The 16,108-nt window shown below is 43.9% G+C and overlaps 1 protein-coding gene across 1 annotated transcript in view; it reads left to right on the top strand.

Annotated features, from left to right (window-relative positions):
• The window catches only part of capn7 (calpain 7), a 58,737-nt gene that overhangs the window by 23,859 nt on the left and 18,770 nt on the right, over positions 1–16,108 (top strand). Inside the window, exons 13-17 of the mRNA XM_063198515.1 lie at positions 1,283–1,427; positions 3,079–3,178; positions 5,414–5,549; positions 6,883–6,958; positions 9,096–9,241. Of these exons, the coding sequence (XP_063054585.1) occupies positions 1,283–1,427; positions 3,079–3,178; positions 5,414–5,549; positions 6,883–6,958; positions 9,096–9,241 (603 nt within the window). The remainder of the gene's footprint in view (positions 1–1,282; positions 1,428–3,078; positions 3,179–5,413; positions 5,550–6,882; positions 6,959–9,095; positions 9,242–16,108) is intronic.

Raw genomic sequence — 16,108 nt, forward strand, 5'->3', positions numbered from 1 at the left:
CCTGTTGAGGACAGATGTGCGCCAGAGGACTGCCAAACTGCCACGCAGCGTCTCTGGCGGTGTATCAAACACTAACAGAATGAAAAATAGAAATAACATATTAGCAACAAAAATGGTGAACAGTTACCATAACTTGTAATCAGCCGCCGTGCCTGTATTCCCTTTCATGTTTCATGTTCCTCCACTTGCTCTTGCTGTTTTACGGCTTGCACATAGTATTTGTTCAGCTGATTTGTTTTAGTGTGTCCACTTTGATATATTTCGGAAAACATCTGGATTCTGATGTGGGAATATCCTCCTCCCTATCTCTCCTTTTGCACCCTGTGCCCTCTTGCCCCCTCACCCTCCACCCCCTCACCCTCCGCCCCCTTGCGCACACACTCCGCCCCCTCGCCCTCCGCCCCCTCACCCTCCACTGCCCTTGCAAACTTAACCTCCACCCCCTCACCCTCCGCCCCCCTCACCCCCTCACCCTCCCCCACCATCCACCCCCTCACCCTCCACCCTGTCACTCTCCACCCCCTCACCCTCCGCTCCCTCCCCCTCCGCCCACTCACCCTCCGCCCCCTCACCCTCCACCCCCTCACCCTCCCCCTCAACCCCCTTGCTCGCTCACCGTCACCCTCCTCCCCCTTGCCCTCCGTCCACTCACCCTCACCCTCCTTCACCCTCCGCCCCCTCACACTCCGCCCCCTCGCCCTCCACCCCCTCCCCCTCCCCCTCAACCCCCTTGCTCGCTCACCCTCACACTCCGCCCCCTCGCCCTCCGACCCCTCCGTCACCCTCTGCCCCCTCACGCTCCACCCCCTTGCGTCCTCCCCCTTGCCCCCTCACCCTCCGCCCCCTTGCTCCGCACACTTGCCCCTCACACTCTGCCCCAGTCTCCTCAGGGGGAGTTGCCACCACCTTTATTTTACCTGGAAAATAGACTCGTTGAGATTACAAATCTATTTTGCAAGGGCTTCCTGACCAAGTGGCAGCATATAGGTTACACAATTAAAGTTTCAGTTGCTTTAAAATAACAAATCAAGTAGAACAATAGTAAATCAATTAAAACGATAACAAAATGTATGGCTTGAATCATGTCTTTCTTTTCCACTGTCTGTAAAGTATGGGCTTGAATCGTCTCTACTTTTTCCACTGTCTGTAAAGTATGGACTTGAATCATGTCACTACCTTTTCCACTGTCTGTAAAGTATGGGCTTGAATCTTCTCTACCTTTTCCACTGTCTGTAAAGTATGAACTTGAATCGTCACTACCTTTTCCACTGTGTGTGATTAGGGCAAGCGCTTCCTGCAGCTGAAGAACCCGTGGAGCCATCTGAGGTGGAAAGGCCGCTATAGCGAGAGGGACGAGAAGAACTGGACCCCAGACCTCCTCAAATACCTCAACTTCGACCCCAAGATGGCACAGAAGTTTGACAACGGTAAGAAATGCGGGCCTTGACAGAAGCCTGAAATGTGCACTTTATAATATTTTTAGTAGAGATGCACCGGATCCTGATTTTTAGGATCCTGCCGGATACTGGATCCACTGCTTAAGATCCTGCCGGATCCGAAACCGGATACCGGATCCTAGAAAGATTTGAAACACATAGCCTACTCGCACACGTGGGCCCTTTTTATCACGTTGGCTCAAACTATTTTGACTGAAAAGCCTCCACTACCGGATCCTGGATCCTGGAACCGGATCCGGATCCTGTGAAAAACCCTATTATCCTGCCAGATCCGGAACCGGATCTTGGATCCTGTGCATCTCTAATTTTTAGTAGTTAATTTCCAGGCTTCATGCTGCCCATTTCCAACTGTTACCTTTTTAACAAATACTTACCACTACCATCAAATTCTGAGTATTCATTATGACTGGGAAAATTGCACTTTTCATACATGAAAATGGGGATCCGTCATTTTGAATTTCCAGAAAAATATATTTTTTAGCTGCAAAACTTACTGTACTTTGGTCCTACTAGAAACATACTGAAGTACATCACATTTTGCAATAAGCAGCACAGTTTCAATGAGCAGCATAGTTGCAATACCTACTCTGACCACCATCCTACACAAATATGGTGGCCTACTAGACCATCCCATACCAATACCAATACCATAGTACCATATACAGGGGTTTGACAAAATAGCGGAGACACCCGTCATTTTAGTGTAGGAAGTCTTGATGGCTCAAGTGGACCAGCCTGTTGGCCAATCTTCATTGATTGCACATTGCACCAGTAAAGTGAAGTGTGAAGGTTGAGTTAGCAGGGTAAGAGCACATTTTTGCTCAAAATTATGCAATGCACACAACATTATGTGTGACATATCAGAGAGTTCAAAAAGGAGAATTTCTTGGTGCGCGTGTAACTGTTGCATCTTTGACCGAGACAGCAAGTTGTTGTGATGTATCAAGAGCCACAGTATCCAAGGTAATGTCTGCATACCACCAAGAAGGATGAACCACATCCAACAGGATTAAGTGTGGATGCAAGAGGAAGCTTTCACACTAAAATGACAGGTGTTTCCATTATTTTGTGCAACCCCTGTATACTGTACCAATGTTAATGCTTTAAGGACCATGTTCAGTAACCTAAAAGAATGACAGCCTGCCCTTCCCCATATTAAATAACCATGCCTTTGGGGAATTCAGATGATTTGCTGCAAATATCCAGCAGGAACCCTCATATGCAAATGCAGTTTTTGACATGCAGGTGCTTTAAGCGCCATCTTCCTTTTTCCTCCAGATCTGGAAGATAACTTGGAGAAATGTCAGAGAGGGTTTTATGAGCCTTAGTTATGAGTAGTCGTCCTGGTCCGCTGTTTGCAATGTAATGCACAGCATGTGTTAAGGACTAGGTTAAAGCCTGCACATCCAAAAGTCTCTGACGGGGCAGCAGAACGTAACAACCAAATGACAAGATAGAAAAAGGACAAAAGGAAATTAAACACCTGAAACGTTACGCAAAAGAAATGAAAAAAGAAGTGGGAGCGAAAAAATCCTGGTTGAAATTGACTTTTTTTTTTCTTTTCTTTTTTTTTTCGTACCTTACCACATGTTTTTAACCCTTTGCTTGCTGTGCATTGCAGGTGTGTTCTGGATCATATGGGAGGACCTGTGCCAGTATTATGATGTCATCTACCTCAGCTGGAACCCTGCTCTGTTTAAAGAGTCCTCTTGCATACACAGGTACTCTACTGTGCTCTCGACTCTGGAACCCTGCACTGTTTAAAGAGTCCTCTTGCATACACAGGTACAGTGCTTTCGACTCTGGGCTTCACTTAGTGGTCTCCAAGCTGGGGGCCGGGACCCCCTAAAAGGTCTACAGTAGGGATGGGAATCTTCATCATCAAAGCGATACGATGTGCATCTCGATACACATGGCAACGATACGATACATTCACGATTCATGAAATTACCAGTGGTAAGATACGATACGATTCTCCTACCTACTGCGATGCAGTTCGATATAGCGCGATACAATTATGATGCCATGCGATGCAGTGCGATTCGGTACGATACGATGCGATACAGAACAGATTAAAATATCAAATTGATATTAAAGGCTGTGCCCAAGGCTGCCGTTAGGCATAAGCAGAGTAAACAGAGCGCTTTTAGAACCTCAACCACTTTGCCTCCAAAATTGTGACCTCCTAAATTGAGACTGACTAAAAACATCATGAAAAAATATTTCAGTACATTTGAAAACATTTTTGTTAGTTATCAAAAGGGCCATCATTTTTCAGACAAACTGTAATTGTGAATACAGTAATTAGCATTATTATTAGTAGCAGTAGTAGTATTTACTTATGAGGGGGCCTCCTGACCAGTTATGCCTAGGCCCCCAAAACCTTAGCAGCGGCCCTGGCTGTGCATATTACTTTTGAAATAGGCCTAGCCTATACTGGAAAACATACAGAGAGCAGTGAGAACTCATTTTGGCTTGGGCACATTGCTTTGAGCAGAGAAAATGAAAAAAATACACAATACAATGAATACCATGCCAATTACAGTAGGCTATATCTCTTTTTTAAATAAAAATGAGAAAACCACAGAGCTTCTGATCATGTTGGAATATTGACCTGGACATGTTATAGGTAAGCTCTGACCAACTTATCAACCACAATTGATCCCAATTAGAACAATTTACTAAGTAGATGTTGGGAATGGGGTTAATATCAGAAGGGGGAAATAACGTGCGTACTGGACTGAGGTGTTGGAATAGTGTACTTTTCAACGGGACTTTTTAAACTTCACGGACAATCTGCACGAGCAGCAAATCAGACTGTGTGTGTCCAGCACGAGAGCTAAATACTTGTATAACAGGCTCCTGTCCTAAGCAATGATGCCAACTTAGCGACTTCACTTCTTTTTTACTGCATAACCAATGGACTTAACACGAATGCACGGGCTCTGTAACGTTTCCCAACACGGTTATGTTTTTTTTTTGTATCTCGTGCGCTGACTATGCTTATGCTGCTGTCATTCGGAAACTGCAGCATGTTGGCAGACAACTTTCTCTTGTTGTTTGTGCCGCACGGTAGACTACCCTATCATCTCAAATAGTGAAGCGAGTACTCTCTCCACACGTCTTCCAGACTCGTAGAAGATGGTCGCTAGAAACTTTCATTTAAAAAGTCACCGGATGACCAGAAAACTCGCTGTATGTGACAACAAAATGTGCTCCGCATTGCTGGTAACCCGCCGCATTGACTCAAAGGAAAATACTGATTGCTTGGTCACGCCTCCTCGCAATAGAGATGGAAAGGCGGTCTGAATCAGAGCAAGATGATGTGCGTTGCGCACGAGAACAAATCCTGAAATTGACAGTTTCTAAAAAGTTTTACGAGATATTATCCGATTTGTACCGATGCGGACAGTCAAGGTACGATGTATCTCGATTTTATTTGCGTTTCTTACCGATGCAGACGTTGGCAAATCGATGCAACCGTACCGTACAGGTCGTATCGATTTTCCGATACGTATCGGTGAATCTTCCCGTCCCTAGTCTACAGAGATACTGTAGGGGGGTCGTGGGGGTACTGTAGGAGGATCGTGGGTGGAGAGAAGGGACTGTTTGTGCTCACAACTCTGGGGTTTTGCATTTGACACACCCAGTATTCATGTATTATTGTGTCCAGTCCTAAGTTTAATACAGCTGCACTTGAGAGACATTTATTTTACCGTCTTTTATTACAGTACGTCTTGTCTGATTTGTTTTTTCATTGTAAATCACACCTTCTTATGTCCCCACAAATTTTTGTCCTGTAGAGACAATACAGGCTTAGCCTATCTAATCTACTCTCAGACAACATCGCTAAAATTAGCAGCTTTTTTGTGATGTCAACATGTCCATGTTGTGCACAACCAGAGTGCCTGAGTGTGTTTGTGCTGGCGTGTTGCTGGCGTGTTTCCCGTGTGCAGTAGCTGGGATGCTAAGCTGGGCCCGGTGAAGGACGCCTACAGCCTGGCCAACAACCCGCAGTACAAGCTGGAGGTCTCCTGCCCACAAGGGGGCACTGCAGTCTGGGTGCTGCTCACAAGACACATCACAGACAAGGTGGGTGAGACCAAGGGGGGGTGAACTAAGAAGCGAAGTCAAGGAGTAAACCAGCTTAAGTTAAAAGCTAAATCATCTAATAGAAGAGCCTGGAGTCCGATTTACCTCTCAAGGACTCCAGTAGGGCTGCACGATTGTGGAAAAAAATCATAATCACGATTATTTGGGTCAAAATCATAATCACGATTATTAATCACGATTATTGATTTTTGCTGGTTTTTTAAAGAATTTATAAGAAAAGGATATATAGCCAAGAATTAATTATATACGGGATGAGCAAAATAAAATGAATTGTAATAATTATGTAAAAGGCAGTAGCATGAAACTAAGGTGAACAGATTTCTGGCCAGAAACACCAGCCTGTCAATATGTTCTGGCTTCAAGGACGCTCTCAAAAGTAGGTCACTATTGCCACGATTAAATCATGATTGAAATCACGACTTCGATATCATGATTATATCACGATTTTGATTATTTTTCGATTAATTGTGCAGCCCTAGACTCCAGGCTCTTCTATTAGGTGATTTACCTCCTGAACCAGAGTCTTGGTATAGGCCTCATGGGTACATTCCACTATCTTAACTGCCACCCTTAACTCGACCTGCGCTTGTGGCCTCACGCGTCTCTGAAGCTTAAAGTGATACTGTCCCATTTTTCGAAATAAGCTTATTGTACACCTCTCTACACCAGTTAAATGATTGAGTTTTACCTAGCTGGCGGCTAACTGGTCTCATAGGACTCAATGTTAACTGCTAGCTTAGAGGTAAAATTTGTACTGCCATACTCAGAGAACGATTGAAAGTACAGGAGAACGGTAAAACTCAATCATTTAACTGGTGTTGAGAGGTGTAAAATAAGCTTATTTGCAAAAATGGGACAGTATCACTTTAACCTCACTTTCTGTGTTTTGTGCCCATACTTCTGACTCCTCTCGTGAGGTGCATCACCGACCAGGTTGGAGAGCAGCAAGATCATGTTTTATGGTCTCCATCTTTATCTCCATCTACCTTCTCCATGATTTATGACCACGTCTCCAAATAGTGATGTAATGGCTGACATGTTAAGGGATACATGATGACTCCTTTCTCTAGCGTCAAGAGATGCTCTCTGTGTGGCACTGCAGTAACATATGGAGCGTATATAGCATTTTATAGTGCTGCACGTGTGTAGAAATCCCCAATAACGGCCGTAATAAATCTGTTGAAGTGAAGCAGCTCATAAAAACAGTGTGTCTCTGAAGTGTTGTTTCCTCTCCTCATTATTTTAGTGTCGGTGTGTGTGGACTTCATTAGTCTTGACTTTGCATGTCTTTTGTTTTTTGTTTGTTTTTCAGGATGACTTTGCACAAAATCGGGAGTTCATCACGTTAGTGGTTTACAAGACAGATGGGAAGAAAGTGTATTACCCCGGTGAGTTTTGGTGTGTGTGTGTGTGTGTGTGTGTGTGTGTGTGTGTGTTCACGTGTGTGTGTACGTGTGAAAGTGTGTGTGCGTGTGTGTGTGTGTGTGTGTGTGTGTGTGTGTGTGTGTGTGTGTGTGTGTGTGCGTGTGAAAGTGTGTGTGCGTGTGTGTGTGTGTGTGTGTGTGTGTGTGTGTGTGTGTGTGTGTGTGTGTGTGTGTGTGTGTGTGTGTGTGTGTGTGCGTGTGAAAATGTGTGTTGTGTGTGTGTGTGTGTGAGAAAGTGTGTGTGTGTGTGTGTGCGTGTGTACATGTTTTAGCGTGCATGCGTGTGTGTGCGCGCGTGTGTGCATGTATTTGTGTGCGTGCATGCGTGTGAGTGCGTGTGTGTGTGTGTGTGTGTGTGTGTGTGTAGGGGCTACATGAGGAACTGATGACCTGGGGGCCAACACCTGTGGCCGGCCGACCAACTAGCACGAGTTTGTCTTGCTGCTTTAATTAAGGCCATCCTCCTCCTGCCATCACTCTCTCTCTTCTTTCTCTTTCTCTTCTTTCTTTCTTTGTTTCTTCTCTCTCTCTCTTCTTTCTCTCTCTCTCTCTTTCTTTCTCTCTCTCTTTCTCTTTCTTTCTCTCTCTCTTTCTCTCTTACGGCCATCCTCCTCCTGCCATCGCTCTCTCTCTTTCTTTCTTCTCTCTCTCTCTTTCTCTCTCTCTCTCTTTCTTTCTTCTCTCTCTCTCTTCTTTCTGTGTTGTAAGTCAACGTGTGTGTGTGTACACTTTTCCATCACGCACATATGTTTTGTAAACCGTGTGCCAGAATGGTAAATCAGGAACAGATTTCGACTTCATTCCTGGAGTGGCAAGGCCCTCACAAGATTTTTGTGAAGTTTTGCTTTTAAAAACGTGCTTTGACAATTTCTCCTGCGTAAGAGTAAGAGATTCATTTTAAAACACCAACTAAGAAGAGTATTTTGTTATATATATATATATAAATATTTTTAAATTGATTTTTGTGCCTTTATTTTGACATGACAATAGATAACAGACAGGAAGTGATAAGGAGATAGAGATGGGCTCTAGTAGAGTCAGAGAGAGTAGAGAGAGAGAGGTTCCATTGGCCCATTGTTTCCTGGTTCTATTATGGCCCCCCTTAGGCAGACCTAGGCAGACCTAAGGACTGTTCTATTCATTGTAGAAGCATTATGACACGGCCCTTTAGGCAGACCGGAACCTGGTCATGTTAGGTGCCCATAGAAACCCATTATGTTGGCATATCTCTATACTTAAAGAATCTCTGGTAGAGTTGGGAGATGAGCCAGGCTGGATTGGAACTAGGGATGGCGAAAATTGAAAAAAACGTTGAAACCGGTAATCTTAAATTATACAACGTTCTATGCAAACGCTTGATATGCACAGCACTGATTTTTTTACATTTTATTTTTCACATAAGCCTTTTTTTTTGCTGCGCAGACAGGACCTGCCATGTCCAGCCACTGTTGTCAGATGGAAAATGCCGAATTATCGTACTAAAACCTCAAAATTATCGTTTTTTGGGATGAAATTATTATTATCATTATTATTATTATTATTACAACCGGTTGGCCGGTGAAAATTTTAACCGGTTAAAGGTGGGGTTGCAGGTTATTACCATTTTAAGAAAATGTACCATTATGACATCACGTTGGGGTTTCCACAGGCTCATAGGAGTCTATGTAGAACCTTAGNATCCTGGGGGANTTCCCCCAACGTGATGACATACCTGGAACCCCACCTTGATAATCCGGTTGACTATCGGTTAAACGGTTACCGGTTAACATCCCTGATTCGAACCCGGGCCCCCATGGGCACTGTATGTGGCCCACATGTGCTATTGGTGTATTAGCCTGCTATTAGCACCTCACACACCAGCTGCTTTCATTTCCTGTGTGTGTGCATGTGTGTGTGTGTGCGTGTGCGTGTGTGTGTGTGTGTGTGTGTTTTTGCCTCTGTGTGTGTGTGTGTGCGTGTGCGTGTGTGTGTACTCAAGGTCAGCACCCGCCTTTCCCCAGTTTTGCACCCAGTATAGACAGTTATACTTTGCGTTTTGTTTGTGTGTGTGTGTGTGTGTGTGTGTGTGTGTGTGTGTGTGTGTGTGTGTGTGTGTTTCCAGCTGACCCTCCTCCGTACATCGACGGCATCCGCATCAACAGCCCCCACTACCTCACCAAGGTCAAGCTGAGCAGCCCCGGCACACACACCTTCACCCTCGTCGTCTCGCAGTACGAGAAACAGAACACCATCAACTACACACTACGGGTGAGACGGACGGCTGTGTGTGTGCAACATGTCATCATGCATAGGCGTATCTATGACGCGCTGATTTGAACCCACTATCGCGTGTGTCAAATACGCATTTTCAAGTTAAGTCGCGCTCCACAACGCCTAATGACAGGTTAGGTTTAGGGATGGTTTTGGTTTAGGCACAATTTAGGTAGAAATTCGCCTAATCTCGCTGTTCTTGGCAAAAGTAAAGCAGCAGAAACATTGCTTTACTGACAGGTTAGGTTTAGGGGTGGTTTTGGTTAGGGCACAGCAAAGCATATTTGTGTTTAGTAACAGAAATGCGCTGTGACAAAACAAAATCGCAGACACGGCGGGAAAACTGTGCAAACCTCGTCACGTGTCAAAAGTGCATGAAAGCGCTTTATCTTTGCGTTGAGGAGCACGCTTTAACTTCAAAATGCGTCACACCAGCACGCTGAATGCACTAGCATGCGACAAATACGCTAAAGCATGATGACAATCTGGTGTGTGTGTGTGTGGGCACGTTTTTTTGTGCCATGGGAGAAGGGGTGTGTGCGTGCGTGCATGCGTGCGCAGAACACCAACAACAAAATGGTGCGTTTGAGCTGGCCGGCGATTGGTTATGTGTGTGGGCCTTGATTTCTGCATTTGTGTGTGTGTGAGTCTGTGTGTGTGCATCTATGTGAAGTGTGTCTGGGTGTGTGTGTGTGTGTGTGTGTGTGTGTGTGAAGTTTGAGTGTGTGTGTGTGTTTGTATGCGTATGCACACACACCTTCACCCTCGTCGTCTCGCAGTACGAGAAGCAGAACACCATCAACTACAAACCCCAACTCCGATGAAGTTGGGACGTTTGGTAAACAGTGAATAAAATCAAAATGCTATCATTTTCAAAACACTCAATCTATTCATTAGATGGAGAATAGTGAAAAGACAACATATTAAGTGTTAAAACCGAGAAAAAATATTGTTTTGGGGGACATATGTACTCATTTCTAATTTGAGAAATCCAACACGTCTCAAAAGAGTTGGGACGGGGATCAGTGAAATTTAGTAAACATCCAAATAAGATAAAACAACAAAGAAGAACATTTCAAAATGAATTGTACTGACGGACAATATAGGTGTCCAGGTATAAGATCATCACAGAGAGGCTGAGTCACTCAGAATTAAAGATGCAAAGGGAATAATTACCATAGTTATTACATACATTTTTGAATTCCCTTTGATTTACCACGATTGAGTGTATATAAGACATATTTTTGTTAATAAAATCATTGTATAGGTTCATGACATCATGAAATATATATTGGCTGTAGTCTCACTCTAATTCCTGGAGTGCTAGAGCTATTAAAAATTGACCATATTAAGAATGCTTAATGCATGAAAATGACACAGGGGTTTAACATTCTCCTAAGCACCTGAGCTCACTTGAAATAGACCCAGAAGACATGGGAAACTGTCCTTTGCTTACAGAAGTTAGCAGAAGTTGTAGAAGTCCATTCTTTTTGACAATAATAGAGCATTGCACATCCTGTGCTACAGTGAAAATGGACCATCCAACTTGTGTTAGTGCTAGCTTCAAAAGTCAGCCTCCATGATGGCATGCGGATGCAGTAGTGCATTGGTTAAGATGTTCTCACTCATCTGTAGAGTTAAATACAGTGCTGAATTGTATAAATGGGTTTTAAACAGCATGAAAAGCCACTCATGCATTATATTTTGAAGGGAGATCTTCGATTACTGCCACATAGTAAGGTCAAATTGCATTCTCTACTATGTTTTAACAGTTTGGCTCCATCATAAGGACCAGCATGTGATAAAATGGTGGGTTTTTTGGTCAAGACCTGTCACACTGTAAGCACTACAGAAAGGAAAACATTGCAAAACATGACAAGGAATACACCCACCATTTAAGCTGGTGAAATCATGTCCAAGATAGGAATTAACACTGTTTTTTATATAAAATCATCTCATCGTTTAATGTATTTAACTGTTAAGTGTTGTCTTTTGTTTTGTTTTTAGTCTTCCTCGACATTTGCTGCCATTTATTGTCCCCGTCCCAACTCTTTTGAGACGTGTTGGATTTCTCAAATTAGAAATGAGTACATATGTCCCCCAAAACAATATTTTTTCTCGGTTTTAACACTTAATATGTTGTCTTTTCACTATTCTCCATCTAATGAATAGATTGAGTGTTTTGAAAATGATAGCATTTTGATTTTATTCACTGTTTACCAAACGTCCCAACTTCATCGGAGTTGGGGTTAGTACACACTACGGGTGAGACGGACGGCCGGGGGGACTGTGTGTGTGTGTGTGTGTGTGTGTGTGTGTGTGTGTGTGTGTGTGTGTGTGTGTGTGTGTGTGTGTGTGTGTGTGAAGTTTGAGTGTGTGTGTGTGTGTGTGTGTGTGAAGTTTGAGTGTGTGTGTGTGTGTGTGCGCGGGGGCACGTTTTTTTGTGCGATGGGAGAAGGGATTTCTGTGTGTGTGTGTGTGTGTGTGTGTGTGTGTGTGTGTGTGTGCAGTAGAACACTATCAACTACATCAGGGGTCAGGAACCTTTTTGGTGGAGAGAGCCATAAACGCCACATTTTTAAAAAGAAATTTTCACGAGAGCCATACCATTTTAAAAATACTAAATACAATCAAAAGCATGTATTTCAATTAAGCCCAACAAGTTTAGAGTGTACTGTCAAGTTATTGCTTTTATTGATAACAGGTAAGTATAGGGTTGTCAACTGTCATCTTCATTATGGTGGAGGTCTGGGGGAATTTTGTATTTTTTAGATGTAATTTCCTGCATTTGAACACTTTTTAACCTCCCTTGTCCCGTTTCAACTCAATATGGAACCCATACTTTTATTTATAAATACAGGACGATTCCATATTCCAAGAGAATGTTTGGCGACCCTAGATAAGTAAGAGCCATATACAGTTCCCAAAAGAGCCACATGTGGCTCTAGAGCCATAGGTTCCTGACCCCTGAACTACATGGTACGGCTGAGCTGGCCTGCGATGTGTGTTATGTGTTATGTGTGTGGGCCTGGATATCTGTATTTGTGTGTGTGTGTGTGTGTGTGTGTGTGTGGGTGTGTGTGTGTGTGTGTGTGTGTGTGTGTGTGTGTGATGGGAGAGGGGGCGGGGGCGTGGGCGTGGGCGGTGGTCTGCTGTACACATACTGTATTTGTGTGTGTGTGTGTGTGTGTGTGTGTGTGTGTGTGTGTGCACTGTGCACTGTGCACATACAAACACTGTGTCTGAACCCACAAATAGACTTGCTGATTATTGGCAGATGTGCACTAGAGCTGTAATGCGATGCAGACTCAGACATACAGTACAGCACAGTAATGCAGGACAGAGGCAGACATGCAGTTTAGCACAGTAATGCGATGCAGAGGCAGACATGCAGTTTAGCACAGTAATGCGATGCAGAGGCAGACATACAGTACAGCACAGTAATGCGATGCAGAGGCAGACATACAGTACAGCACAGTAATGCGATGCAGAGGCAGACATGCAGTTTAGCACAGTAATGCGATGCAGAGGCAGACATGCAGCACAGCACAGTAATGCGATGCAGAGGCAGACATGCAGCACAGCACAGTAATGCGATGCAGAGGCAGACATGCAGTGTAGCACAGTAATGCGATGCAGATGCAGACATGCAGCACAGCACAGTAATGCGATGCAGAGGCAGACATGCAGCACAGCACAGTAATGCGATGCAGAGGCAGACATGCAGCACAGCACAGTAATGCGATGCAGAGGCAGACATGCAGTTTAGCACAGTAATGCGATGCAGAGGCAGACATGCAGTGTAGCACAGTAATGCGATGCAGATGCAGACATGCAGCACAGCACAGTAATGCGATGCAGAGGCAGACATGCAGTTTAGCACAGTAATGCGATGCAGAGGCAGACATGCAGTTTAGCACAGTAATGTGATGCAGAGGCAGACATGCAGCACAGCACAGTAATGCGATGCAGAGGCAGACATGCAGTTTAGCACAGTAATGCGATGCAGAGGCAGACATGCAGTTTAGCACAGTAATGTGATGCAGAGGCAGACATGCAGCACAGCACAGTAATGCGATGCAGATGCAGACATGCAGCACAGCACAGTAATGCGATGCAGAGGCAGACATGCAGTTTAGCACAGTAATGCGATGCAGAGGCAGACATGCAGTTTAGCACAGTAATGTGATGCAGAGGCAGACATGCAGCACAGCACAGTAATGCGATGCAGAGGCAGACATGCAGTTTAGCACAGTAATGCGATGCAGAGGCAGACATGCAGTTTAGCACAGTAATGTGATGCAGAGGCAGACATGCAGCACAGCACAGTAATGCGATGCAGAGGCAGACATACAGTACAGCACAGTAATGCAGGGCAGGACTGGGGGAGAAATAGGGGACCGGGCACTTTTGACTTAACCCTCCTGTTATCCTTGGGGTCTATTTGACCCCTTTCAATGTTTAACGTCTGAAAAATACATGATGTACATAATTATTTTGCTTCATATTTGATGACTTTTCCTAAATATATGGGGTCAATGTGAAAAAAAGTGAAATTTCCACAAAAATGTTTTCCCTAAGTGCTGTACACGTTTTGGTTACATCTGTGTTCCTTGGGGTCAATTTGACCCCACATTATTTTAAGTGTATTAAACATAAATGGAACATCCATACTTTCCTAATACATATTCCAATCTGTCTAGATTATGTAAACTACATGAACATAAATTAATTAGAACATAACATTTTGCTTTATTTAGGGCTCTTATAACTAACAATATGTATGATGTGGACGAGGGCCAAAACTAATGCAAGGCAACTTTGGGCAGTTGTTGCACATTTTCGCCTAGTCATGGATTAGTTCTTTTGGTGCGTGGGGGTGCTAGGACTTATCTACAGGGGTTTTTATGACCCCAACAGAGCAACAGTAAATATCTGAGGCATAAACGGGTGAAAATGTGCAAAATGTTGCTTCTACTGATTTTGTAGACATTTAAATGGCTGGGATCAAAATGACCCCAAGGATCACGGATATGTAACCTAAATCTGAGGATAAAAGAAGGGTTAAACCCCCCCCCCTCGAAATTAGCACCGGTGGGCCCCCTATTTTCAGAAATTGTAAAAAATATATATATATATATATATATATACATTTTGCATATTTACATTTCTTAAAATAGGGGCCCACAAGGGTGCGGGGGCCCACCGGGAAATGCCCACTATGCCAGATTGCCAGTCAAGTCCAGTCCTGCTGTAATGCCGTGCACACCACAGGCCTGGTACAGTACACTATGCTGCGGTCACCCATAAAAGCCACACAATACAGAGGAATGCAGAGCGGAGCGGAGCAGAGCGGAGCAGAGGAAGGCTTGATGTAGAGATCAAAGTGGCAGAGAGAGGAGAGCGTGACGACTGGGACTCGCTGCGTCTCACATGTCCTGTCCTGTCATAGAGGAGTGCTGTGCTGTTGGCCACATAGCCTTGTCATGGCAAAATGCTGTGATGGGATGTTTAGGACAAGAAGAATATGTTAATATGATTAAGGAGTCGTATGCCTTCTACTGGCTGAGCGGTGATGTTTTTGAAGAGTAATTATGTTATGAACAAGAAGCCATATTCCCTGTCATAGCAGAACACTGTGTCCACATGCCCACCAGGCTTGTACGAAATTCCGAATTGGATGAATTTGAATTCAAAGTAATGCCATAATACGAAGACTAGGTGGTGTCATTACCTTGAATTTCTTTGAATTTAAGCTACAACACCACCCATTGAGAGAACATAGAACACCACCAACTAGTGTTCCTATTATGGCATTACTTTGAATTCAAATTCATCCAATTCGGAATTTCGTACAGACCTGATGGCCCCTCATTGAGGCGTGCTGTGCTGTTGTCTACATGTCCTGTCATGGCAGAGTGCTGAGATGTTTTGGAAGAATGCTTTATGAACTAGAAGCACTCAGAGACCGCAAACCTCCGCCAAGGAAGCTGCTTGATAGAACATTTGACTATGCTACACCCTATTTTCATCTTAAGTCTTTCTGCCCTTCTTTTTGTGGAGTTACAAATTGGAATGTTTTGCCCCCGCAATTCAATTTGTGGTCACTAGGGGCGTCTAGATTTACAGGCCAGCATTGGTGAAGAATCTTTAAAAAGGTCCTGGTTCCGGTTCGTGATCCGTATCACCACCAGAATTTAATCACTTGTTCCTTGGGTCATTACTAATAACTCTTCAAAGTTTCGTCCAAATCCGTTGGTTGATTTTTGAGTTATCCTGCTGATATAATCTTTTTAAAAAGTCCTGGTTCCGGTCTGTGATCCAGATCATCACAAAAATCGTATCACTTCTTCCTTGGATCATTATCAACAACTCCACAAAGTTTCGTCCAAATCTGTTGATTGGTTTTTGAGTTATGCTGCTGACAGACAGACAGACAAGCAGACAAACAAACAGACAGACAAGCCAACACAACCGAAAACATGACCTCCTTGGCGGAGGTAATAAGTAGCCATATGCCTACTATTAGCGGAGCAATGTGATGTTTGGGCAGAGGAAGCTATGGCTGCTACCTACTGTCAATCCGGAAAGTATTCACAGCGCTGAAATATGGCTCTTACTTATCTAGGGTTGCCAAACATCCCTTGAAATACTAAATGTCCTATATTTAAAAATAAAAGTACAGGTTCCATATTGAGTTGAAACAAGACATGGGAGGTTAAAATGCATTAACGGCAGGAAATTGCATCTAAGAAATAGAACATTTTCAAGGGGAAGACTCCCAGACCCTTGCCATAATGAAGTTGACAGTTGGCAACCCTATACTTACCTGTTATCAATAAAACTAATAACTTGACAGTAGGC

The sequence above is a fragment of the Engraulis encrasicolus genome, chromosome 5, assembly GCF_034702125.1.
Source record: "Engraulis encrasicolus isolate BLACKSEA-1 chromosome 5, IST_EnEncr_1.0, whole genome shotgun sequence".
NCBI lineage: Eukaryota > Metazoa > Chordata > Actinopteri > Clupeiformes > Engraulidae > Engraulis > Engraulis encrasicolus.